Source organism: Podarcis pityusensis, assembly GCF_964106645.2.
Source record: "Podarcis pityusensis genome assembly, chromosome: 11".
NCBI lineage: Eukaryota > Metazoa > Chordata > Lepidosauria > Squamata > Lacertidae > Podarcis > Podarcis pityusensis.
The window spans coordinates 25,813,293-25,840,756 of NC_138036.1; the positions used below are offsets into that span (position 1 = coordinate 25,813,293).

Genomic DNA, 27,464 nt, shown 5'->3' on the forward strand with positions numbered 1-27,464 from the left:
ATTGGAAGATACTGGCATACCCTTACTTTACTATTTTATGTTTTATGAAAACACAATATTTTATTTTGCAGATGCTATATTAATAAAAGCACCACAGTAATGGTGTTGCATTTCTAGGACATAAAAGAGCTGCAGAGAAAAACATAATAATAAGCTACGATCTCCAGCATTCACTAAGGTGACAGCGGATGGGCTTCTGTGCCTGTAGTGTAGCATTTCATTACTTTCTACATGTTGTAAGTGCTGAAAACCATGCTTTTCAACAACTTCACTCCAGAACTTGATGTTCATGAGACTGGTTAAGACTCTCACAAATGCACGTCCAATATATCATGAGCTATTAATATGTTATTTCCTACTGAGCTGGTGAAGCTTCCTTTTGAGAGTGTGTGTGTGTGTGTGTGTGTGTGAGCGAGCTCAGGATCCTAACAAGGAATCTTTTTATCCTAAGTGGAAGTGACTTCAGTGCAAAATACAGCATGTAAGCTACAGTGTCTAGTGACTGATCCACCCTAAGCTATTAATACTAAAAGTGTTTTTACATATTGAGAGCCCTAATATTAACCAATCCAGACAGAAAACATCTTATTTATGAATGGGAAAACTTAGATGCAGAAAGGTGAAATGACTTTCCATGGCAACTCAGCCCTGAATGCAGAGAATAACATTTGGTAGCCTTTCAGTTTGGGCTTAAATTATATGTTTCTCGTTTGTATTTTAAGGGAGAAATGTTTGGTGCAAAATCAGATAAAATTTCTCTCAAAAGGAGTGTGGGAAAAGTTGGTCAGTTAATAGTTTATTTTTTATCCTGATAATTTATGTTTCTCATATTGAGTGCTCTGTCTTTTCTCAATAAGCAGATGCAAGTCTCTAGAACAATATATCCTCCCTGCCTGCAAGCAATCCACATCTAGAGGCAGAAGTTCCTGCTTCATAAACTGGACAGATGCATTTTCAAAATAGCTGTTCCTTGAGCTTAATATTGTGGCAAAGATCCATAAAATTTCCAGGACACAGATGACACCTTTAAATCTACGGTCTCATAGTCAGTATTTGTAGAAGTCATTTAATTTTTTCTTTGCAGCAGTTTCCCAATTTCAGTAGGAAGAATGTCTGCCTCCAAGGGTTGCTATGAGTCTTAGTTAATATTTGTAAAGCACTTGACGATAAGTAAAAAATAAATATTAAGTACTTGACAAAGAGCAAAGGCTTGGCCTTGCTCCAGGTTGTAAGTAACTCATCTTCCTTAGCCTGCCAAATGAATCTAAACTAGTCAGCGATGAGACCTGTTGAGTAAGACGTTCTGTCAGTGTGCAGCTGGTAGAGGTGATATAGACGGAAATTATGAATGTGGGGAGGGTTGGGTCATGGAGAGGTTTCCTGCCTCTGCTTGCTGAGGCCAACCCCAATGCACAGCCCTATTGCCAACTTTATTTTAACTACAGTACAGTGGACATTTAACATATTACACATGCAGGTATAGCACATCTATATCTCTGTCATGTTTTGGTTGTGCCGAAAGCCTTGTGTGCTCCTGTGGTACAGGGTTGTCTTAAATTTATGACTCTGTAGGCTCTAATCCATGTACTTTGGTTGCCCCAGGCTTTGCTCTCCTCACCACACCAGCCCCAGAATATCATGTGACCCCATTGGAAGACATGGCAAAAGCCCATCCTATTTGTCTAGGGGTGAGAATTCAGTGTGAGGTGAAGTGTGGTCACTTTCTGAGTGCACATAGGGAAGGGCCATAGCTCCATGACAGAGCATCGGCTTGCATGGGGAAGGTCCCATTTTCAGTTCCTGGCATCTCTAGGTAGGGTTGGCATAGACCTCTGCCTGAAACCCTGGAGAGCCACTCCCAGTCACTGTAGACAATGCTAAGCTAGATGACCCAATGCTCGGACTTTATAGAAGTCCTATGTTCACTGACCTGTTAAAGCTCTTTTTGTGTGTCATTCAAAATCATTCACTTACTCATTGCAGAGTAGCAGAGGACAATGAAGGGCCCTGCCAGTCTGAGTATCTCTTTCCAAGGTTGAGATAATTTCCATATTCTGGCTTTTCCCAGGACCATAAAGAGAGAAACCATATCAATCTCCAAATCCTAATACTTTTCTGTGTCCATGCACATAGATCAACAGATCATGAATGGTACGTGGAGACACCAAGCCATTTAATTCTGTGCTTCCTTCAAGATGGCTTCCGCTGTACTTCCAATTGTGTCGGTGGCATCCAGTTGTCCATGAGACTTTCATTTACACCAGATTGTTTCTTTTCCACACAATGTTTAAAGAATGGCTTGATGTCATCATTTGTTTTGACAAAGCAAAGTGTTTCTTCTAATCACAACTTGTTTAAACAGTTTCCTGTATTAAGAGATAAGTAGCTATTTTATCCCTGACACAATCAGATTACATAGTGTCATGGTGCAACAGTTTCTGCATGGGAGGTAGGATCAGGAAAACCGAACAGGTTTGGCCTTGCCATGTGTTTCATCGTAGAAAAGGGAAGGAGGGAGGGGTCCTGATAAACTGGGACGTAGGAAACAGCCTTATGAACGAGCCGTACTACTGAGCCACCTAGCTGAATATTGCCAACACTGACAGTCAGAAGCTTTCCAAGTTTCAAGCCTAGAGTCTCTCTACCTGGAGATGCTAGGATTGAACCTGGGACGCTTTGTACGTGAAGCATGTGTTCTGCCACCAAGCTGCTGCGCCCCCTTAGGGAAGCAAGAATTCTCTGAGAAATATGTACATTCAAATACACATTAGGGTACTTCTACACAACAACCATGCTGGAAAAAGGAGGACTTAATGCTTTTGTCTCCTAATGCATCCAGTGAAGGAGAATGTGATTGCTGAATTGTTGTTATCATCATCAGTTTATTAATCACCTTCTCTACAGCTGTCTTAAGATGTTACACAATATAAACAAAAACAGTTAAAAACACAAAAAGTAAATATGTTTAAAACAAAAATGAAAGGTCTATCATTGTTTCCAGAAAGTGCAAGATAGTAAGCGTCTGTCATAGCTCATCAGGACTGCTGTTCCAAAGAATGGGGGCAGCCACACTAAAGGCCCTGCTACAAGATACTATGGAGCAGGCTTCTGAGATTGTTGGAGCTTGCAAGAGAAGCTCTCTTGCAGACCGCAGCCGTCTCCCAGGCATATAAAGGATTGTTTATCAGTCTTGGTAAATATAGCTAAAGTGCAGAGGAGCTGAAAGAAAAGAACTGGTATCTGGAGGGGAGCAGAGCAACTTCTTTGGAGCCAAAGATCTGAAAGAGCTGCAACTAACTAACATGGGATGGGTTAATAATGAGTTTTCTTTGTCTGAGTTTGTTTTCTTTTTGTAGAATTGCCAGAGGCTACCAATGCATTTTAACAGTGAAGAGCACATGCAGTTTAAAGTGTGTTCCAAGGATCAATCTCTTAAGGGATGGGGAACTTGTGGCCTTCCAGATGCCCTTGGGACTGCCAGCTCCCATCAGCCCCGGGCAGTGTGGCCAATAGTCAGGGATGATGGGGGTTGTAGTCCTACATCGGAGAGTAACAGCTTCCCCAGGTATAATTAAACTGTTCTAATTTACCTTAAGTACAGACTCTTGATTCTTACTTGATCAGATTAAGGTCTACCTAATAAATCCCAGCAACTGTTAACATGGCTATTGAAAATTAGACAGTGTCTACTTTCTGCCCAGCTCTGCTTAGCCGTACTTTGGATAAGTTCAGGTTGGGGTGGGTCATTGGCTACTGATAAGTATTGGCTTATATCTGTTACATACAATTAAAGCAAACATCTTTGCTAATAGTATATCTCACCTATGGATTTTATATCAATGTTTTATATCTTATATGGATTTTATATCTTAGCTTTCCTGAAAGAATCTTGGGGTTTTCTAGTTGGGTGAAAATGTGGCAGTGCCTTGTCACACAGTTTTTGTGATTTCCTTGGGAGATGGAATGATTGTTTAAGGTCCGTTTAGATGGATCCTGAATGCTTTCTCATGCCCAGGCGAAGAAATAAGCATTACAGTCATACCTTGAATCTCGAACACCTTGGTGTCCGAACAAATTGACTCCTGAACAGTGGAAACCCAGAAGTGAGTGTTCCAGTTTTTGAACGTTCTTTTGGAAGATGAATGTCTGACAGTGCTTCTGCAGCTTCCGATTGGCTGCAGGAGCTTCCTGCAGCCAATCAGAAGCTGCGATTTAGTTTTCTAACCTTTTGGAAGTCCGACAGACTTCCAGAATGGATTCTGTTCAAAATCCAAGGTACGGCTGTACACGCAATTGTGTGCTTGTTCTGAGTGAATCCCACGGAATTCAATGGAACTACCCACTGAATGGTAGTTCCCACGTGATAATATATAGGGTTTCAGCCTTAGATTGCTCTCTTGTAATTCTTCTAATTCCTGTAATTCTAAATCCACTTTCCAGTGATTTATTTTTATGTGTCATGAAATTATTCCTTTGTCTTTTTTACCATTAATAAAATATGTTGCAAATGTCACATAGGAATAATATAGACCAGTTAACCCATTACAAGAAATGAGAAGCCATTCCTTTGCAAATGGAAGAAAAGAAATAAGGATCCTTTGCTTAAATCTCATTTTGTCATCCTAGTTTCTGTGGGTTAACACGATGCTGAATTACTGTTATGAAAGGTTGGAGAAAACAGCTACAGTTGGACGTAATGTAGGAATGTGCAGTGTAAGCTTCACCCCACAGCTCTGTCAATGCCCTTTAATTCATCCATTATTCTGGACTTGGCTGCTTGCTCTTGAGTGATGATCTTTAACTCTGTGGTGGTGAACTGTGAATGGGGTACTTATGAAAAGTGCCAGACTGATAATCCTGGAATATGAAGTCATTGCTTTATCCATATAATGCACAGGTACTGAGTAGACAGCAATACTGAAACCTCACCATGCTAGCCCACAAAATAACTTGGGGTTGACAGGAAAGCTTTCCCACTCTGCCTGCATAATCCTTCATGTCTACTGGAAAGAGTAACCAGCGGTTGCCAAAGCTTTGCAAAGAGAAACAGGTTGCTTTTCTGTGACAAAGTGCTGTTTACATAATAACAGAGAAGATCCATTGTCATGTGTTGTATGTATTAGTCACTGTTTCAGTTTTATTAGTATCATTATCTTCATTAATTCACATATCCTGGTTCGCTCCAAGTAGTTCATTCAGACCCCCTTCCCCTTTTATCCTTTGGTTAGGCTGAGAGATAGGGGACCCAAGTCCACTCAACAAGCTGAGTGAACATTGGGACTTGTCTCCCTAATCCAACACTCTGGCCCTTGTTCCTCCCTGTTTCTCCCTCCCACTTTCTCCATGGAATCTGCTCCTTTACCACCGGGAGCATGTTTCAGCAGAGGAGGCCTACCTAAAGTAGATCTCTCCTTGCCTCCGTCCTCCACAGAATCAGGGCATCCTGTCCTCAGTTGGCAAAGCACAGAGTGGACCAAATAGGGTTACCCTGGACAGACTGATGGTATGATTTCACTTGATCTTACAGCTAACCAAATCAGTTTACAGTGGTACCTCTGGATGCGAATGGGATCTGTTCCGGAGCCCCGTTCGCATCCTGAGTAAAACGTAGGACGCCTCTGCGCGGGTCGCATTTTGCCGCTTCTGCGCATGCATGTGATGTCATTTTGAGCGTCTGTGTGAGCGGCGAAACCCAGAAGTAACGCGCTCCGTTACTTCCGGGTCGCCGCAGAGCGTAACTTGAAAACACTCAACCCTGAAGCACATCTAACCCGAAGTATGACTGTATATCGCAATTGGAACATTAGATACAGGTAACTCATAAAAGAGGGTTACCCCTTGGTGGATAGCATGAAAAGCCAAAATTGTGTATAGTCAAAACAAACCCTTTGGAATCGCCCCCATGTTAGCAATTTACTTTCCGGATCTGGTGCACTGAAACTCTTGCAAGATCTCATGGGACCGCCCATGATCTTGTAAGATGTCAAAAGAGCCTCTATTAGCCCATTAAGCAAGGCACAAAGCTTAAGAGCTCTTTCTGCACCTGGAAAACCCTGTGCAAAAAGAGCTTTTAAGCTCTCTGCCTTCCACGAGTCAAGTATGTACAATTGAAAATAAACAAGCTAAAAGCACATAAGTTGCAGGTTGCCTGTATTGCTAAAAAGCTTGGTTCATCTGAATCTGTACATTTCCTTAGAGTGTCTGTATGTATAATTCAGCTTTACTCTGAGCTGTAAGAGCATCATGGTGGACCATGTATTGGACCACTTTGACCGGATATCCCCAGCCGATGTGGACAGACTCCTCTGAACTGGAAAGCCCACCACCTGTCCTCTTGACCCGTGCCCGTCTTGGCTGATTAGAGCGTGTCCAGACGAGGTGCGGGCCCCCCTGGGGGATATCATTAATTTGTCCCTTGGCACCGGGATATTCCCAGGGGAACTGAAGGAGGCAGTGGTGCGTCCGCTCTTAAAGAAAACATCATTAGATCCCTTAGATCTATCCAATTACCGCCCGGTTTCAAATCTTCCATTCCTGGGTAAGGTGATTGAGAGAGCGGTTGCTGAACAGCTTGGTAGGTTTCTGGATGAAACATCGGCTCTGGATCCATTCCAGTCCAGCTTCCGCGCTGGTCATGGGACGGAAACGGCTCTGGTCGCCCTAACAGATGATCTCCGCAGGCAGCTGGATCGAGGTGGGTCGGGGCTGCTGATTCTGTTCGATCACGAACTCCTGGACCACCGCCTTGCCGACGTGGGGATCCAGGGCACAGTCCTTCAATGGCTGCTCTCGTTCCTCTCTGGTCGGGGACAGAGGGTGGCGCTTGGGGGGGGGGAATTGTCATCGCGCCACTCCTTGGTGTGTGGAGTGCCTCAGGGTGCGATTCTCTCCCCGATGCTTTTTAACATCTTTATGCGCCCCCTCGCCCAGCTTGTCCAGAGTTTTGGGCTGGGTTGCCATCAGTATGCCGATTACACCCAACTCTATCTGTTGATGGATGGCCATCCTGACTCGGCCCCAGACACACTGACCAGATGTCTGGAAGCTGTGGCTGGATGGTTACATGGGAGCCGGTTGAAATTAAATCCTTTGAAGACAGAGGTCCTCTGGCTGGGACGGGGCGATATGGGATTGAGGGGGCAACTCCCATCTCTTGCGGGGGTGCAATTAGTGCCAGTATCGTCCGTTAAGAGTTTGGGTGTAATCTTCGATACCTCCCTCTCTATGGAGGCGCAGATTACAGCTATAACAAAGGCGGCATTTTTTCATCTCCGCCAAGCTAAGCAGTTGGCTCCTTATCTCTCTTGCCCTGACCTAGCCACTGTGATCCACGCAACGGTCACCTCCAGATTGGATTATTGTAACTCGCTCTACGTGGGCCTGCCCTTGAGACTGACCCAGAAACTCCAGCGGGTGCAGAATGCCACGGCGAGACTCCGTATGGGGTCTTCGCTGCAAGATCATATTGATCCGGTGCTATACCAGCTGCACTGGCTCCCGGTGGAGTACAGGATCAGGTTTAAGGTGCTGGTTTTAACCTTTAAAGCCCTATACGGCCTAGGACCCTCGTACCTACGGGACCGCCTCTCCTGGTATGTTCCACAGAGAAATTTACGGTCTGCAAATAAAAACATCCTGAAGATCCCAGGCCACAGAGAGGTTAGGCTGGCCTCAACTAGAGCCAGGGCTTTCTTGGCCGCGGCTCCAATCTGGTGGAACACCCTGTCACAAGAGACTAGGGCCCTGCAGGACCTGACATCTTTCCGCAGGGCCTGCAAGACAGAGCTGTTCCACCAGGCCTTTGGTCAGGGCGCAGCCTGACCCCCTCCTCTGGCAATCTGCACAGAATTTTGCTTAATGGTTGCCATCAATTTGATTTTAATTAATTTTATAATGAATGTTTTTAGAATGCTGGATTATTTTGATTGTTGTTAGCCGCCCTGAGCCCAGCTTCGGCTGGGGAGGGCGGGATATAAATAAAATTTATTATTATTATTATGGTGGTCCCCAGAGAAAGCCTCTTGTCGCATGAATTAGCACTGATCCCAGCACATGCAATCACAAGCAATTCTGTTTGTGTGTTTGCAATTGCCTCTATTAAAGATCCCAGGAGTAATATAGCCAATTCTCCACCTGTAAGATACGTGCTCATTTGAATGTGTGCAGTGGTGCTGCAGCAGGCCTGGTAACAAAGAGGGAACTTTATTAGTATCAACATTACTTAGCATTTGGTGCAGATGTAACACTGGACCATGGTTAGGAGTCAACAAGGGGAGGAAAAGGGAAATTCTGCTGAAGAAGAGGGAACTACTGGGTGTACAGCCCAAAACATAGAGTTGTATTCCGTGTAGTACTAAGGTTAACATTTTATCAGTACAATGAATTTTCCCTACACTACAGAAAGTTCTCTTCCCCCTGCACTCACCCCAAACCTGTTCTGAGATTTGCTTTGTTTTTTGTTAACTGCATCAAGAGTTTTGAAATTAAACAGGATATAAAATGTTAAAATGAACTTGATAGGCCAAATCTGGCATAAATGAATTGCTGTACTCCATAGGTTTTATCACAGTTTTACTGGGTCTTCTTATCTTTGTCTCTTCTGGGTGGCTTTACTTTCTAAGAAAATTGAATTTATCTCAACATTGTTCTCTGCAGTGAGGACCTACGGAAGGAAGTGCGCCAGTTGAAACGCGAACTGTTAGCAGCAAAGCAAAAGAAAGAAGAAAATGCCTCCAAACTAGAGGAAAATAAAATTGAAGGTAAGAGATAATAAAGGCAACACATGTTTACACTTGTATACCAATGCAATGGAATAACTTTCTCAGGAGGACATGGTGCCAAGTATCCTCAAGATATCCAAATACCTTATTCATCCTGTGTTCAAAAAATGCAACTTTTCTCAGTGCTGAATCCCCAGCCAGGTATTCTCCCGTATTTAACCTTCCCTTGCTAGTTTGTTGATTTAAATTTAGAGTGTCTTTCCCAACAATACTTTTTACAGAAGTATTTATTAAAATGTCAGGGTACAAGGTCTTAAATAAAGCCTTGTGTCCTGATCTCTTCTATTCCTTTATATTTTATTTATTTTTATTGCATCTCTGTTCTGCCTTTCCTTGAACTGTAGCACTTCCATGACAACTTATTTATTCCTTATTTATTCCTTATAATTTACGTCATCTGACCCCACTGTGTTAATTCCTATGCTCCATGCCAGCATCTTCTGCTGCTGAAGCAGCAAAAGCCACCAAAATACAAAAGTTATCCCTCTTTCAGTCTTCCTTTTGTAATCTCGCTGCCAAAACAGCCCAGGGTTTAAAAATGCATTAAAATACCTCTGACTGTATGGTACAGAATGTGTGCAAGAGTCAGACTTCATAAACCTAATTTAAACAGTGGGGTTATTGCTGACGTTACGCCATCTGAAATAAAAACAACAAAGAGCCTTGTGGCACATTAAAGATGAACAAACATATTGTGTCATAAGCTTTTCTGGGCCAGAACATCCTTTGTCAGCTGTTTTGGTAATACTTAGTCTAAGGAGACAGAGGATATTCTTGCCATAGCAGAGCTAACACCCTGCCTAATGTTTTGTTGATGGGAAAGCAGTGAAGAAAGATTGGAGTACTTAAACTATAGCAGGGATGGCCCTCCACATGTGGTTGGACTCCAGCTTCCATCAGCCTTAGGCAGTATGACCAGCAGTCAAGGATGGTGCGCTGGTAACCTTGAGGCTGGATTACTGTAATGCGCTCAATGTGGGGCTGCCCTTGGGTCTGGTTTGGAAGCTGTAGCTGGTGCAGAATAAGGCAGCCAGACTGCTGAAGGAGGTTTCTGGTCAATAACATGTTATACCATTGATAAAACAGCCACACTGATTGCCCATCTACTACCGAACCAGGTTCAAGCTTCTTGCATTAATTTACAAAGCCTTCAGCGATTTAGGTTCAGGGTGTCAGGTGTGCGTGCAGGAGCCAGGCCCTGTGACCAATAGGACTCTGCAGGACTGGGGCCTTCCTAAGTTTGTTCTGAAGAGGCAAGGCGTGGCCACACAGGTGAGGCCGATTGGTAACTCACAGCACCTGGTAGCAAGAGCCAGGAAGGGATATAAGGTCAGCATTTTCCCTTCAACTCTTTGCCACAGCAACACGTTCCCTGCCTTGCTGTGTTTGACTCCTTGCTTCTTGATCCTCGGACCCTTGGCTTCTTGACTCCTGGCTCTCTGACCCTCAGACTCTTGGCTTTCTGACTCCCAGCTTCTGGACTCCCGTTCCTGCTCCCACCCCACCATCTTGCCCCCGGTCACGGCGTCCCCAGCCAAGACTTTGATTGCCCGTGAACTGAACCGTGACACAGGGTCCCCTTAAACCCAGTTCACCTTCTGAGATCCTCTGCATAGTCGTTCCCCGAGTTGGTGAGGCTCATTTGATAACAGCAATAATAGGAGTCCTTAGTGTCATCAGCCTAGTCCTGTGGAATATCCTACCAGCTAAGATTCAAAAGGCGCCTTCTGTGCCAACTTTCAAGTGCTTGCTGGAAAATTTCTATTCCGCCAGGCCTATACAGGTAGTTAAGAACACATCCTTCCATAAGGGTTAATTGGTGTCTGTTTTTAACTTTTTTACGGTTTTATTGTATAGTTTTATGTTTTATTGCTGTAAACCACTTTGATATATTTCTATGAGCTAGCAGTATATTAATATTTTTATAACAAAATAAGATGAAATTATGGGAGCTGGTGGGCCACTGTTACCCCCCCCCCCACACTGTACTATAGGGGGTCAAAGAAGAGACAACTCCCAAAGGATTCCCTCAGATGTAGGCAGAGACTCTGGTGATCACCAAGTCCAGTGAAGGTGAAATTGAATGGACATGGGCAGACACACATTGATGACTGAACTCAGAAACTAAAGTAGAAGGCTTGCGGATCCCAGTGTGAGATAGCTGTCAGGTGAAGCAATAGAAAGGGATCATCTACCACAGGGCCATGTTGAGGCCTATCTAACTACAAGACCGGGCAAGATAGAAGAGGAAAGCCCCAGAGTTTGTGGATGGCACTGTCTTAGATATTTTTGGCTCCCGAAATGAAATATTTTCAGCCTCATGCATGCATATCTAAGAAGATATAAAATGATACAATCTGACATTCCGCATCTCACCCTTTTTTACCATTAAAGAACAGTAGCGATGGCATACCTTTTTTTCTGTAAAAAGTTATCCTGAGACTCCCTTTGCGTCTCACTTATCCAGCGTTCGGTGGGCTGGTTCTCTTATTTTTCTTGTTTCCTCTTGGCTAAATTATATTTCTAAATCCCCCCTCTTGTGTCTTTGAGTTTTTTGTGCTTTATTCAGCTCGGCAGCCAATAAAGCTGAGCCCCATACAGATGTAGGTTTAGGCAAATTTTCTAATCTGCTTTCAGAAAGGTAAGGTGTCAGTTCCTTTCTGGTGCATTATCAAAACAATGCCTCAGTTGTGAACTGACAACATTTAGACTAGAAAAGGCAACCTGAGCTTTGAAAATAAAGAGGGGATTAAAACCAGTGGTTATTTGAGATACACCCCAGGCAACTTGGAGGTCACATTCAATCATTTAGAAGTTTCTAAGAGCCATCTTAAGATTGGATGAAATCAATAACAGAGCTGTGTATGTAGAAATTGAGATGCCTGCATCCATATTTGTGTATCTAATGGAGCATGGTGTTTTTAAAACACATGATTTTTATTAGAAAATGGAAAAAAAATGTTAATCTTAAGCCTTAAAAGATGTCCTATCACATCTGTTATGGGTAATATGCACTCAGGTACTTTCAAGGGGAACAAGCTAAAAATATTCTTGAGCAAAATGATATGCCTTTATACATTTGAGCAGTAACTTACTTCTCTGTCCTATTTTACCACTACCTCAGGTGTGTGTGTGTGTGTGTGTGTGTGTGTGTGTGTAAGTAAAAGACCTGAGATTAGTAAATCCATTACTGCCAGTCAGGTAACATATATATATATATATATATATATATATATATATATATATATATGGTGGGGACTGGGTGTAATTCCAGCTCCTGCTTATTTGCAAGTGGTGGAGGCGGAGATTAAGAAAGTGTGGTGTAGTAGTTAGAGCAGAGGTAACCAATATGGTGCCCTCCAAATGTTGTTAGACTCGAACTCGCAGCAGCACCTTTGACTCCCAGCAGTACCTGCGAGCACAGCCAGTTGGAAATTGACACAAGTTTGGAAAGAGACCAATTCCTCATGATAGTATTACACATGTCTTCATTCAGAAGTCTGCTCCATTTCCATATCAATCTTAATACACACAAAGATATATCACATTAAAATTCATATTTAACTAAATATTTTATTTCAATATATGTATTTCTATATTGAATACACATTGTTAATTAAGAGGAGGGGTTGAGCTGGGAAGTGTATTACAGAATTGAAGTGTGAAATCTGAAGTATACTGATTCACACATTAGTCTAGGAAGTGTGGACCAGGTCACCTTCAGTCCAGAATTTGCAAAAATCCAAATCTTCAAGCTCATCCCCATTAGCTGCCTCATTCTTTCCAGCCCTTTGGTGCTTTATGACTGTATATTATTCTACATCTTCTAAAGGTTTATTTTGAGTTTTATGTCAGTCACCTGAAATCAACACCTCTGACGTTTACCTTGAAAGTACCTATGGTGGTGGTTTTTCCAGCAACCGTTTTGCGCATTATGTTACATCTCTTCCTCTTTTGAAAGAAAGAAAATAGCCTGGGGGGCAATAATAATTTCACGTACTCCTTGTATAAAGGGACTGGCAATGTTTCAAGATTTGTCAACACTGTCCCATCAGATTACTACAGAACCAAATGCTGAGGGGCTGATCAGAATCATTATTCCTTATTTGGTGCCAGCATTCATGTTGATGCCACTACTTTGTTGTCATACTTGACCCACCTTAATCCCAGCGACAAAGATCTTCCCATCAAGCGCATGTGTGTTGCACAGAACCTGGGTCCCCTCTTGGTCGCTAGGAACATAAACCACTACACCAGTGTGATATAGTGGTTAGAGTGTTGGACTAGGACCTTGGAAAACTTCTGAGTTTAGATAGGGCCATCTTAGTGGTAGTTCCCTCTGCCTAAGGAGAACCGACCACTCACCACCACTCCTTGTAAGTTACTTAGATCGTTTTGGTTAGACAGTCTTTTGGTTAATTGTGAGATCTGTTCCTGGTGTTTGTTTTGATTGTTGATGGACTGTCCTATTATACAATATACAATATGTTTATTGTCATTGTCCCATACAGAACAATGAAATTGAAAATCTACATAAAACATTCAAAAACCCCTAAAAACTCTGAAACCCCATTTTAAAATACAATATACTATAATATATTCTTCTTTTATTTAAATGAGAAGCTTTAATTTAATTAGTCTTCTGATACTGTATCTTTAAATCCTATTCTGAGCTACCTTGGGAGCCTTTATAAAGGACTAGTTGTTAGGATACAAGATCTTAAATAAACTCTTGTGTCCTCATCTCCTCTAACCCTTTATATGTTATTAATTTTTATTGCATGTCTATTCTGCCTTTCCTTGAAAGAACTCAAGGTGGCATAATATGGTTCTTCCAGGTCCCCCCTTTCATCGTTACTACAACACTGTAAATTAGGCTGAGAGATGGTGACTGGATCAAGGTCACCCAATGGCTTTCGTATGTGAATGGGAAGTCAGAGCCATGTCTTCTCAGTCCTAATCTCAGACAGCTTTCCATACCCTATTATTTTAGACTACAATTCCTGTCAATATGACCAGTGATCAGGGAAGGTGACAGTTGTAGTCAAAAATAGCTGGAGGGCACCATGTAGGGGAAGGCTACTCTAGCCGCTACACATCACTAACTCTTGCTATACAGAAATATTATCTGGAACTGTTAAGGAAAGCAGAGACTCGTCCCATTGTGTCATTTATATCCCCTGAAATTATTTCAGTTGTTTTAGAAGCAAATGGACTGGACTGCTAGTTTGCCTGTGTTACAAAAGCAACAACAAAGCCAAAGTCCTGTACTGTAATATACAGGGATAGTTTTAACCATTATGATAAATTTTGATAAATAAGTCCATCTTGTAATTATGATAAATTGCCCCTTCTGCTTCTTGCTCCTTGGAACTTTTGGAATTTCCTGCAAAAGAAAATGTTTCTTTCTTTTTTTCCTCTCAGAAAGGGGAGCAGTGGTCATATTCACAGCTATAGATAAATGTGGACAACTTGAAGCTTGTCCATGATAAGAAATGGAGTAAGCTGTACTGCAGAAAGCTTCAAGGACAGATCATAACTGGCAGGTGTCCTCATTTATTTATTTAAAATATATCTATCCCTTGTTTATATGTTTGGTTTCCAACCAAACTTGCTTTTTTTGACTGGAGGGAAAGGTCAGTACAAGTGAGATTTTGACCAGGATATATGTAGCATCTGGAGACTGGGGGCACCTGAAGGACAATTGCAGAGGGATTTAGACCTAAGGATCCGCAGCTATTTGGGTTAATTTGATATTGCCAGTGACAGAAGGTGGAAGGAGTTTGGTATGTTTACCTTGGAGAACAGACAATTAAGAAATGACATGAGAGCCATCTTAACACATTTGAAGGGTCATTACATAGAATGTAGAACCTGGAAGAACAGGCTGAAATTTTTAAAAGTTATTTCATCTAAATATTATGAAGATTTTTATGATATGAACTGTTGAACCATGGGATGGGCTGCCTCAGAATGCGGCGAAATCTCCTTCATTACAGGTTTTTAAGCAGAAGCTAGATGACTACCTGTCAGGAATGCTGTAGTTGTGGGTTTCACATATTGGCTGGGGTTGGACTAGTTTGCATTTGAGGTACCTCTTAACTCTCATTCTATAAAATACTGAAATGCTCCAGCCAGCATGGTTAGAACATAGGTTTGCAACATAATTTACAGGAAGGCTGGACGATGTTCATTAAATGACACTTGCATCCACTTTAATGGCATATGAAGCAGTTGTTTTAGATTACTCCTCAAGGAATAGAGATCCTCAAAACAAGTTGCAGCTATGTTTACTAGAAATGAGGTACAGTGGTACCTCGCAAGACGAATGCCTCGCAAGACGGAAAACTTGCAAAACGAAAGGGTTTTTGGTTTTTTGAGTTGCTTCGCAAGACGATTTTCCCTATGGGCTTGCTTCGCAAGACGGTAACGTCTTGCAAGTTTGTTTCCTTTTTCTTAAAACCGTTAATACAGTTGCGACTTGACTTGGAGGAGCAACTCATAGCACGCGGTGTGGTAGCCTTTTTTGAGGTTTTTGAAGACTTTGGTGATTTTTGAAGCTTTTCCAAAGCTTTTCCGACACCGTGCTTCGCAAGACGAAAAAAACCGCAAGACGAAAAAACTCATGGAACGAATTAATTTCGTCTTGCGAGGCACCACTGTACTTAATAATATACAGTTTGCATCAGTTGCTTCTGGTTCCTTTTTTCACTGTCCAATTCTTTCTGGCCCTGATACTTCATAGTATTTAGGCAAGTATGGATTGAATATCACCTGCTCTTTTTAAAACGGGTTTTGAGGGGATATTACATGTGGATTTTGGCAAAGAATTTCAGTGTGAATTTTTCAAAAAAAGGAGTGAGGGAGATTTTCAATATACAAACAGAAAAGGCTTCTCCCCTTTGTCTGAAAATTAGTTCATGTTCATTACCTTTAAATATCTGTTGGGTTATATTATATGAGAAACCCTTGGGGTTTTTCAGTGCAGTGTAAAGTGTCTTAATTTTTATCACTCCTTTTGTAGATTCTCAGTTGAGATTGCCCCACCTCTTGCTGCCCTAAGGGCAAAAGGTCTGTCAGTTGAGACTGTAAATATGAAACAGAGCTCTCTCTGTGTGTGTTTTTATTTCCCTTTTCTGTTTGGTGCAAGCAGCCGTCTCTCCAAAGACCTGTCAGCCTTAGGTCTTGTGCCATCCATTTTAAAAAATTGACATCTGGGTTCAAGTATAGATTTACTAATCTGCAACCTAGTGCATTGCTTTCCCCCCTATAATTATCTGTCGTTTGATCTTCTGCTAGTGTCATTTTGTTCCTCAAGTTTCTGTGCCCCATAATTGTTTAAAAACCATGCCTGAAGTATCATTCTGGTTGCAACCTTGTATGTCTGTCTTCTTTCTCAGAATAATTAGTTTCATTGTAAAGGTAGTTTAGGGGACGGCAAAACTGAAAAAAGCCTGATCATTACATTTAGAGAGCATTTATTGCTCAGTATAATAGCACTCTGATTAAACAATAATTCAAGGTTGTGGTGTGTATTTAGTGATGCCCCCATCACAAAAACACATATCTTCCTAGGGTTGCATTTGTACAATAAATCCTGGTATAGACCTAACAAACCATGGCTTATTGGATTGGTAATGAGTCATATGTAAGCACACTCTCTGCTTCCTCTGCCCCGTCCTTTCTCCCCTTGTACATCCAGCTTTCCCAGAGCCTTCCTGGTGACATTTAAATAATATTAAAAATATTTTCATTTGGCCTGCTATTCCTAATATGACTGCAATGATTTTCATCCAAAATGATTGAGTGAGTGAACAAGTCCACCATATCTGATGCACTGCTACAACAAATACTTAAATAACTCGCCTTTTCCATATTCTGTTATTCATGTTTGTTTTTTCTTATTAGCATGATGAAATCGGTTTACAGTTCTTTTAAGAAAAGAAATGTGCTGTTCCTCGTTTCAGTGATTTGTGGTTTCCTCAGCCAAAAAGACAGGACAAAACAAGAAAGCTGTCAATAGTTCCCATTAAACATAAGAGCAGCAGCTAGTTCTAACAGCTGGAGAGGCTGTGCCTGGGGCAGCATCATTCAACATCCTGTAGAGCTAGTCTTGGGCACTAAATAAAAGAGTAAAATAGATTAAGACAAAGGATTGCTGAAAGCTGCTGGAAACCTGAATCTAGTCTTGCCAGTGAAGGAGACGTTTGTCTCTTATCTTCTCACCAGTCGTTTGTATAATCTCTTGATCTTGTGCTAGTCTAAACCAAATGATCTCAAGCCTGATTCATTTAGATTACTTTTCAGCTTTGGTGAATGCATTGCACTAGTTTATTAAATTTGCATTTCTTTCCTAAATTTGCATTTCTTTCCTATGATCATTCATTCAAATAATTGAGCATACAGGCCCTCAAACTGCTTTCTTCATACATTTCCTATACTGTGGTACCTTGGCTGTCGAACTTTCTCCATTCCGGGAGTCCATTTGACTGCCAGAACTGTTCAGAAACCAAGGCACGGCTTCTGATTGGCTGTAGGAGCTTCCTGCACTCAGTCGGAAGCCGCAGAAGCCACGTCGGACGTTCAGCTTCCAAAGAACATTCGAAAACTAGAACACTTACTTTTGGGCATTCGGGAGCCAAAACGTACGAGTACCAAAGCGTTCGAGAACCAAGATACGACTGTATACCCTTGATAAGCATATATCTTGGGAGTAGTAGTGGTATTGGCTAAATAAATCATTTGAAATTTAAATTTGTTGTACCAACATTAGGCTGGGTTTGGGGGAGAGAGGACAGAGAAGAAGAGAGTTACAGTGAGGATGACCTGAGTTTGCTATCCAAACTGAAGCCATGAAGTCTACAGAACTAGGCTAAAGTTAGAAATACAGTGGTACCTCGGGTTAAGTACTTAATTCATTTTGGAGGTCTGTTCATAACCTGAAACTGTTCTTAACCTGAAGCACCACTTTAGCCAATGGGGCCTCCTGCCGCTGCCACGCCGCCACCATTCAATTTCGGTTCTCATCCTGAAGCAAAGTTCTTAACCCGAGGTACTATTGCTATGTTAGCGGAGTCTGTAACCTGAAGCGTATGTAACCTGAGGTACCACAGTATAGGAAGCTACCTTATACCAAGTCAGACAATTCGTCTATCAAGCTCGGATTTATCTATCCTGACTGGCAGTGGCTCTCAGAGATTTCAGGCCTAGCCCTACCTAGAGATGCCAGGTGCCTTCTGTATGTAAAAGCAGATGCTCTTCCACTGAGCTTTGGGTCTTCCCCTAAAGTTGATAGATGTCTGCATGTTTGCAAGAAAGAAAGTTTGCTTAATTGATTTTTGGCATTTGTAACTTGCCTTTCTGAGATAAAATCAAGGCAGCTAAAGGCCAATTCCCCATGTTCTTTTCAGACACTTACTTAGCATTTAAACCATCTCTTCCTAGAATGAGTAGTGTTAATAACGGATGAAAGGATTTGCACAGTTCCCTAATTCACCTTCCATACATAGGGAAGTCCATCAATGCCTTGCTCACAGAGCATTGTAGTGTAGTCCACTTCTATGAGATCTTAAACGCACAAACAAGCAGATGAAAAGAATATATTAATCACCTCCAGACTCTCTTTCAACATTCAGATTGGGGTCTGCACCAAATGTTAATATACTAAGTAGTGTTAGTTGTATCACTATAAAAACTTCACCAGAAAACCAAACATTTTGTTTGTTAGTTAGCAACTCCTATTTCCTAGTCAGTAATTCCATTCCTGGAAGAAGAAAAACCTTACTTTGTTGCATACAATTCTGTTCACAAATATTCTACTCATGCAAATCTACAAATAGTTATGTAAAGAATTTTTTTTTTAAAAAACTGTGTATGAAGTGACTGGTAGGTTTTCAGCTTTAGTGAGTACTGTTTCTGGAATGTTCCAAAAGCTGAAAGTATAGCCATCTTAAAAATTGATAAATTGCTTTTAATATGTTTTCATCAAATTTCACATAGCAGGGCAGGGGTTTCAGGAATCATTTTGGTTCCTGATTTGGGACCATAACTGCACTTTTAAGGAGTTTCACCAACAATTTCATGAATGGGGTTCTGTATTTATCTACATGAATACACTAAATTGTTAAATCTGAATATTCAAGTTTGTTAAAGATGAATCAGAAACCCAAATTTGAACAAAATCAATCTTAAAATAAATAATGGTAGACCTTAAATACATTTTTATTAGATTATTGGTGTTCAGTTCTTTATAGAACAGGACTATGTTTACAATTATAACCTGAGAAAATTATTTTAGATAATGGTGTTGTTTTTGGCAGTGCCTTGCTGCAAAATATTTAAAAACAAAACTAATACAGAACACAGTAAAAACTGGATCCAAACCCTATATTTTTGCCACCTATCATATTTTTTGTACTATACAATGGGGCATAAAACTTCAGTATTATAAAGTGGAATACTTAAGCACCAGTTTATAAACTCAGCCAAAACCCAAAAAGAACATGGATAGCATACTACTTTCCATGTAATCACTATTCCAACTTGAATAAATGTCAGAAGCAAAGAATATTCCGTAGAGTTGCAGAGATACAACATAACAAGGATAGATTAACAAAGTTGGCCCAAAAGTCCATTTTTTCTAATGCTCATCCTTTATGTATGACAGTACTACAGTGGCATAGGATAAAAGGGAAATAGACCATTGTGGTTCACTTGAAGCTCTGGGAAGCTAATATTATCTGTTATGTAGCAGGTTTGTACCTGGCATTGGATAGGAATTCTGAGAAACCAATAATAATAATAAATTCAGTTTTGAAACAGTAGTTAGAACATTTCAAAAATGCACTGATTTTGTCTGCCATCTTGATTCAAAATTCCGTTCAGTTGTACCCAAACTTAGATGAAAAACTGCTCCTTGAACTCGGGAACTATCATGCAGCATTTGGTTAACAGATGTCCAAATGCATAGCAAAAACAAGCAAGCAAACCTTTCCAAAACAGATGCATGTCCTGTGCAGTGGCAGCGAGTTCAGACCATGTTTTCAGGACTTCCCATCCCCTACTCCCCCGCCATAGTCCTAGACTTCACCACCAGGGACAGTCATAAAGGGCTGGTGGGGAGGCAAAGGCAACCTCAATATAAAACACATAGAAAATGCATTGAGTTAAATCCAGAATTAGTCATTCTTAGAGTAGACTCTTTGGAATCAATGGACCTACTACTCTAAGCATGATTAAACCCTTTGCTGCATGATGTACACCTGTCGTTCACATCTGAGACAATTTTTTGCCTGAAGTGAAGGACGATTTGCTTTACCTTTCCACATATTAACACCTCAGATTGTAAGTAGTTTGCGTGAACTCCAGTGTACTGCCAGGACCTATTTAAATCTTAACATATATGTGTCTTGTTCTGGTCAGGCGACACTGAAATTGTATTTTTCACAAATTGCATTTTTTCTTTTTTGATTATCAATTTTGTGTGGGATTTAACTAATGAGTCTGCTTGTGCAATGGGGCTTTTCCTCCCACCCCACCCCAAAATTGGCTCATGGGAAGGGTAGGAGAATCCCCAGAACAGTGTGAAGGGAGAGATAGTGGGGGATTGTTCTATCTAGGTAGACAAAAGGCTAGCCCTGATGGAACAATCACCTTAGAACAATGCTGAATTCTTTCATTAGGGGGGAATATATTATTGTGAACCACCCTGAGATCTTGTGATGCAGAGCAGCATATAAATAAAATAAAACAAACAAACAAACAAACAAACAAACAAACAAACAATATTATTCCAAATCCAAGTACAATGTACTATTCTCAAATCTATTCCCATTTCTTCTGCGACATGAAAAGCTGATATAGAATGATATATAGTGTTACCCAACTCAGAGTAGACCATAATTCACCATCCCTTTGACTTCAAATTGTTTTTAATCTGCCAAACTAAGACAGCAATCGTGTACTCACTTAGTGTACAAAACTCCTTGAACTAAATTGGTTTTACTTCTGACTAGACATGCAGTCAGTTAGTTTTCTCAGCAAATTGTGTTTTCTAATGAGTTCATATGTCAAATAGCTAACCAGACAGTATTCAGCCCTAGAGGTGATTTATGTAGTCTTATTTCTCTCTCTTTCCCGGTGATGGCATCATAGTCATCCTTGGCTCAGTGCATGTTTTCATTGGTTTCTAAATGCAGATGACAAAGCTGCCCCAAACAGCATTGTTGCAGAATATCTGGAAGAAAAAAAGAAATATGAACAACTGAAACAGCAGCAGCCGAAGAAAGGACCTTCCCGTGAAGTTCAGGTAAATAATCGAAGATGATGAAACCAGCATGGTGTTTTATAAACTAGTTCAGTTACCCTTTCATTATCTGAGGCAGTGCGTCTCTCAGTACTATCCGCTAGGAATCTGGTTAGCCACTGTGAGAACAGGATGCTGGGCCAGTGGACCTTTGGCTTCATCCAGCAGGACTTCCCTTCTGTTCTCAAAGTTTCCCTTTAATTTTGTTCATGTTGAATTGTGGTCTGAAAACTTAGCTTAATTTTACAATCTTCCAATAAATCAGTAGTCTTCAAGTGGTTTGGGGGTGGAAAGCTGGGATTCTGTGCAGTCCCGTGTAGAAGTTCTGCAGCTGTGTAGAGCAACACTGAGAGCTTTCTCAACTTTAGGAATCCAAAGCTTACAGGTGAGCAATCTGTCCTAAGGCCACTAAGCTTCCCCCTCGACCACCCTTTCTCAGCCTTGGGTTCCTAGATGTTGTTTCACTACCAGTGTGCATCTAAACCACTGATAATGGTGCTTATCTGTTTTTATTTAATAAATTAATATGACATATGTAACCTAGTTTAAGCAAATTTATTACATTATGAGAATCTAATGGTTCAAATTAAAACACACCAGATCACAATAAAATTAAATCGCCTCAGCCAGCAATAATATTAAAGCAGCACTCAGTCCATTAAGATCAGAGATCACAAAATAAAGCAGCACTGCAATAAAAGCAACCTAACTGAAACACTTAAAATGATGGAAAGGCAGAGCTAAACAATTAAGTCTTTGGTGCTGCTGCTGATGGTAGCATATATTTTGTTAAATTTATTTGTAACTTACCAACGGGTCCATAATGGATGCAGTTATAAAGTACTGCAGAAATCTGATTTGCACAGATATCTGCAAGACGACGAGCTGCTCCACTCCGTTCAATGGGAATGAGAAACATTTTCCAGCACAGAAGATAAGGCAGCTCTGCTTGCACAGAGATCTGTATTCCCATTGGAGTACTGGCAGGTTCACTGAAGCCTCATGAACTGGGGCACATGGAATTAAAGTGAGGCAGCTGAGTGGGCATACTTAGTGTCTTAACAAAACTAGATATAGCTTGTTAGTAGTTCATTACATACATACGTAAATACTGCACACACAGTGCATTTGCTCAGCTGATTTCACAGTCCAAGTCATCACACCAATTGGATGCTTGCTCACTTCAAGTGTTAGCGTTATTAGGACTTAAAGGTGTGGTGAACTGAGCAAGTTTTCAGCAGTCTTGTTTTAATTTCAGACGCTGGCATTGCTGGACAGATTCAAATCAAAACTGAACCAAGCAATTGCAGAGACTCCTGAAAATGAAGTGTCTGAACCTGAAGTGGAGGATGATGAAGGATGGTAAGAAACTTTTTTGACTTGAAATGTTTGCTTAGGCGCAGCCTTTCTCAACCTGTGGGTCCCCAGATGTTGTTGAACTACAACTCCCCCATCACCCCTTGCTAGCAAGGCCAGAGCTCAGGGATGATGGGAGTTGTAGTCCAACAACATCTGGGGACCCACAGGTTGAGAACCGCTGGCTTAGGGGAAAATGTAATCAAATTGGCTACTCTAACACCAGTGGGTCTGCAGGGTCTCAAACAGAGGATTTTAATTTTTTTTACTATTATTCAACTTATATGCCACCATATACCCAGATGTCTTGGGGCAGTTCACAACAAGAATTTCAAATCACCTGCTAACTGTATGCCAGGGATTGAACTAGAATCTACATGTGCTTGATTGCTGAACTATGATCCCCCTCCCCTTACTGTTTGAAGTGGGTTTTCAGTTCTGCCATGGAGACAAGCTGTTCTTCCAATTCCAGTGTCACAGCAAATTCTGGTTAGCTTGAACCAGGAATTGAGGAAGGGAATTTACATGTACAAACAAGGTAAAGAGTACATTGCCTCGGTAATGGACTGGATGAGAGCCAATAAACTGAAGCTCAATCCAGATAAGTCAGAGGCACTGTTAGTGGGTGGTTCCCTAGGCTAGATGGGTGGAAGATTTCCTGCTCTTGAAGGGGTTATACTCCCTCTTAGAGGAGCACGTACATAGCTTGGGGGTGTTCCACAGAGTGCCTTCTGCCAGCTTTGGTGGGTGGTCCAGATATGCCCCTATCTGGACAGGGATAGCCTAACTTCTGTGGCCTACATTCTGGTAACCTCTAGGTTGAAGACGGTTCAGAAACTTCAGCTGGTGCAAAATGCAACGTCCAGGCAAAAACATTCCTGTTTATCAAGGCCTATTGGCTATTAAATAAACTATGCTTGTGAAAGTGTGGGGGAGATGACTGTTATTATGCTTATGTTAGCATTAGGCTTTCTGTTAGTATGCTTTTTACTATGTTTTTTCATTGATGCTTTGTAATGTGCTTCTAATGTTGTACACTGCCCTGAGATCTTTTGATAAATGGTGGTATATAATAATAAGAATAATACAGTCACAACTGTGATGCTCAAACTGAGTTGGTGTTACATGTGAACCAAGCAAGAGAGCTGTTCCTACCATTGGAAAGTCACAACTCCTTGTTTCATAAAAGCTAAAATTACAAGACTGAGTATATAACTAATAACTTATTCCTCATCATAATGTACTGTAACATTCAAAATGTCTGTTTGCTAGTTTAATAGGCTGCAATTTGTGCTAACAAGATTTCCCCCAATCCTATTTAAAAGTCAAAAGAAAATAGTGCTAAATATTTATTGGAAGATGAAACATGTAGGTGATGCTGGAGACATAAGGCCTTGAGCTGACACATTAAGAATAACAAGTCTTGCTTCTCCATACACCTCATGTGTAAAGGACACAGACTTCCTCCAAGTTCTAAAAGCGTTGCTTGCCAAAGGATGCCTACATTTGTTGCTGGCAAGCAGGGGAAATGAGAAAACTTAATGTAAATAGGTATGGAACTAGATGTTCCGAGCAACTTGTATCTATTTATGCTAAATGCTTGAGTTATAGCATATTTTTGAGATGGCATTAAGGAGGAGAGGCCTTTGGATAAACTGCTTGCAGCTACTGTGGAAATCTTCACTGTGTTTGCGTTTTCTGCTCTTAAGGATCCTGGGTCATATAGCAGACTTAATCTCATGTTCTGTATTTATTTTGTGATGATGATGAAGGAAGGAAGGGGAAATCACCTAGTTGCTTGTTGCTGAACCAACTTTTTTTTTTTTGCATGAAATTGTACAATCAAGTTTGATCTGCAGTGATCTCCAGCTTTTAATATCCTTTTTTTACAAACAAGGTTTTCAAATGCTTAAAATGAAAGTAACAAGCAGGAAATTTGAGGGAAGGGGAAATTCGTCAGCAGTCATTATATGAACAGATAATGTTTGCACACCTATGGTGCATTTGAACCACGGATCTTTTGTTCTTCCCTTTTAAAGTTCTGCCATTCACTATACACGTCACTTGTTAAACTTCAGGCGCTGAAGGCAGACTTTGTTTCCTCAGTAAAACACATGGCTGCTGCTGCTGTTTCTTCTGGAGATACCTAGAACAGCAGCATGGCTAGTTAGCTAAACTTTTGATTAACAGTTAATATTACAATCCTGAGTTATAAACTATTCTGGAAACAGAAATAGTATTTTCTTTCTTGGACATCCTGCCTTAGTTATAAAGTTGTATCTTCAGGTTGGGCCAGGGCAGTTAATATGTAAAGACCATGGTTATTTTTCAGGAATATAACCCTAGAACATTTGTAATAGTTTAGGACCTCTTCATATGATACTTGGACACCAGGAATTCAGTGTTGATTTCCAGTGCTATTTTTCTAGAAAAAGAGGGGCCAGAACTCACTGTGAATGCCTCCCTTGTTCTCATATAATAGCAATGGCACCTACCTGAGAGCGAGTTCTGGCTGGAAAAAAGCTCTGTTGGTTTCCATAGTGTAGTATGGATTTAATGATCCATAACTTCTCTGGATCAGTTGCCATACATCTTCCTTTAGACTAGAAGACCCACATGTTCCCTCTGTGCTTGCTGTCTTCTCCCATAAGATGAAAGTTTTGAAGTTAGATTTTGAGGGTTCCTAACACACACATCTCCACTCACGTACAGCAATTCCTTCTCTTTGTCCAAACCAGGAAACTAATTGTTTAGGCATATCTTGGAAACCAAGATCAACTATGATATCCTATCCTGGTTTGCAGGTCAAGCACATTCATAGTTTTGGCAGGCCAGGAAAGGAAGGGATTCAGAGGGGTAGGATGGACGAAAGACTTGAGGATTGTTGTTAAACTGAAGGCTCATTCGTGTAGCACCAAATCAGGGATAGCCTGTATCAGCCCACAGCCAGACATAAACCACAACAATAATATATATAAATTGCAACAGCAGAAACCATTCTTCAGCTTCATGCTTGACTACTTTGGAGTGGGCGGCTTGTAGATTTTGACATTCAGAATCTCAATAACCTTAAGACTATAAAAAGTGCAAAGAATCTCATGGTTGGGGGATTAGTTTGGAGGACAAAAAATATTTTTGGACTTGGACCCTTCTCCCCCACCCCACCCTTTTCAGTGCCTTTAAGTAGATTGGGTGGCTGGATCCAATTGTGGCAACTTTGAAGGAATTTTTAGTGCTGACTTCCAACCCACCCCTCATAATACAGCAGTGTGCTTGAGATGATTTATTATAAATATTGTGTGAGTGTGCATGCATGTGGGATATGCATAAATTATATGATTCCTAGACCATTTTATAGGTTACGGTTGCTGCTTTTATGGAAAGTGAAAGCCAGCCAGTATGCCGTGCACCACTGTCAGGGTGTGTTATCTGAAGTAAAATGATTGCCTGTAAGACATTCTTATGTGTCCACATGAGTGGCCACACATTGAGGTATAATTTTCATTTTCTGTCAAGATAGAAGCCATTACCAATTTGTTATATTTTCTTTTATTTGGCAATCTCTCCCCTCTCTGCATTTTTGGCTGAATTGCCCTGTTGGCATGGAACACAGTAGACGCTTGGGTACTTTTCAGAAGTATTTTACTTCTCTGTGCAAAAACATTTTTAAAAAATTACAACTCTACTGTAAACAGTGTGTGTATGGTGCTTGATAATTACAACCAGACTTTACTGTTTTACAAGGCATTTGGGGAAGTGTTGTTAAAAGATCTAAGGCGTGCTTGATAGTATAGAGTTTTGTTCTAAAGTTCAGAAACTCTTGTTGGGACATATCTCTGTCGTCTGAAGCTCAGCAGCAGCTCTGCAGCGATCATTCTCTTCCCTCCACAAACCCGGGATGTAGAACGTAAAGTGCATATAAAGCGCAGGTCGTAAACGCTGACGGGGCATTTGCAGGGTTGTTGATGGAGCCTCGTGCAAAGCTTCGCAGACCCCTTCTGCAGGACAAACCTAGTTTTGGCATGGAAATCACAGTTGCCGCTTTTACTCATCTTTTCTTGGCAGCTGCTTAAGTTGAGGTGTTCAGTGCTGATAAATTTGACACTCAACTATTTTCATGACCATTATTAACGAGGTGCTTTTGACTTGCCTTTGGATTTTTCTTCCAAAGCTTCCATCTCTTTTCTTTTCTTTTCTTAACGTGTCCCAGGGGATAAAGTAAGGACAGTCACTCAGTTTCCCAAAGAGCTTCCAATGGGGGTGCCCACAAGATTCAGTTTCATTGGCTCGTGAACAGCATGTTTCATGAGTTTGATGAATAAATGCAGATCAAAAAGCATTGCAGGCTCCTCACATATGTTTCATAGGTAGTGGTGGTGATGGCAGATGTGCATAAATGCCAAGACAGAGAGAGTGCAAGAGCAAACGCCTGCCTTTCAATTCGCCATTGTTTTTTCCCAACCACTTGGAAGGATGAGACTCATTTATTTCTTCACTAGGAAAAGCTTTCTATGATTTCTGAAACCCTCTGCTTGGCATAGTCATGCATGTATCCACACGCCAACCCTCTGAATTCTGTCCAACCCAGGGTGGTTGAATTTATGCAGCTAGAGTCTGGCTCAGTCTTCAGAGCCCCTCATTGAGTTCTGTAGAACAAAGCAAGCAAAGGAATCCAAGATGCATTTGTCCTATTCTTCATCCCAGGTACCGGAGTCACCATGCACAGAAGCAAAGATTTAGCCTCCATCCCAATAGTGTCCACAAGCACACATTACTGGATTCTACCCATTCAAATTGGGTAAAGTACTATACTGCACTTGGGGACGGTGTTATAATCCATCATCCTTGCTATCAAGTGACTCTGCCTCCATCAATAGGGATGTCATATCTATCACAAAGACTTAAAGAAAAATGTTTATTTCCCTATTGTTTGGAATTACAGGTCCTAGTCTGGGTTATAGAAAGATCACAGTTAAATTAAGTACAATGTACGATAGGGTTACTAAAATAAAATTAAAAATCAC

General features: G+C 41.1%; 1 protein-coding gene across 3 annotated transcripts in view; it reads left to right on the forward strand.

Moving 5' to 3' along the window:
* The window catches only part of CWC27 (CWC27 spliceosome associated cyclophilin), a 111,517-nt gene that overhangs the window by 66,756 nt on the left and 17,297 nt on the right, over positions 1 to 27,464 (forward strand). For all 3 annotated transcript variants that reach the window (XM_080972842.1, XM_080972840.1, XM_080972841.1), the window contains 3 exons: positions 8,656 to 8,759; positions 20,978 to 21,087; positions 22,343 to 22,446. In XM_080972842.1, the coding sequence (XP_080828968.1) occupies positions 8,656 to 8,759; positions 20,978 to 21,087; positions 22,343 to 22,446 (318 nt within the window). The remainder of the gene's footprint in view (positions 1 to 8,655; positions 8,760 to 20,977; positions 21,088 to 22,342; positions 22,447 to 27,464) is intronic.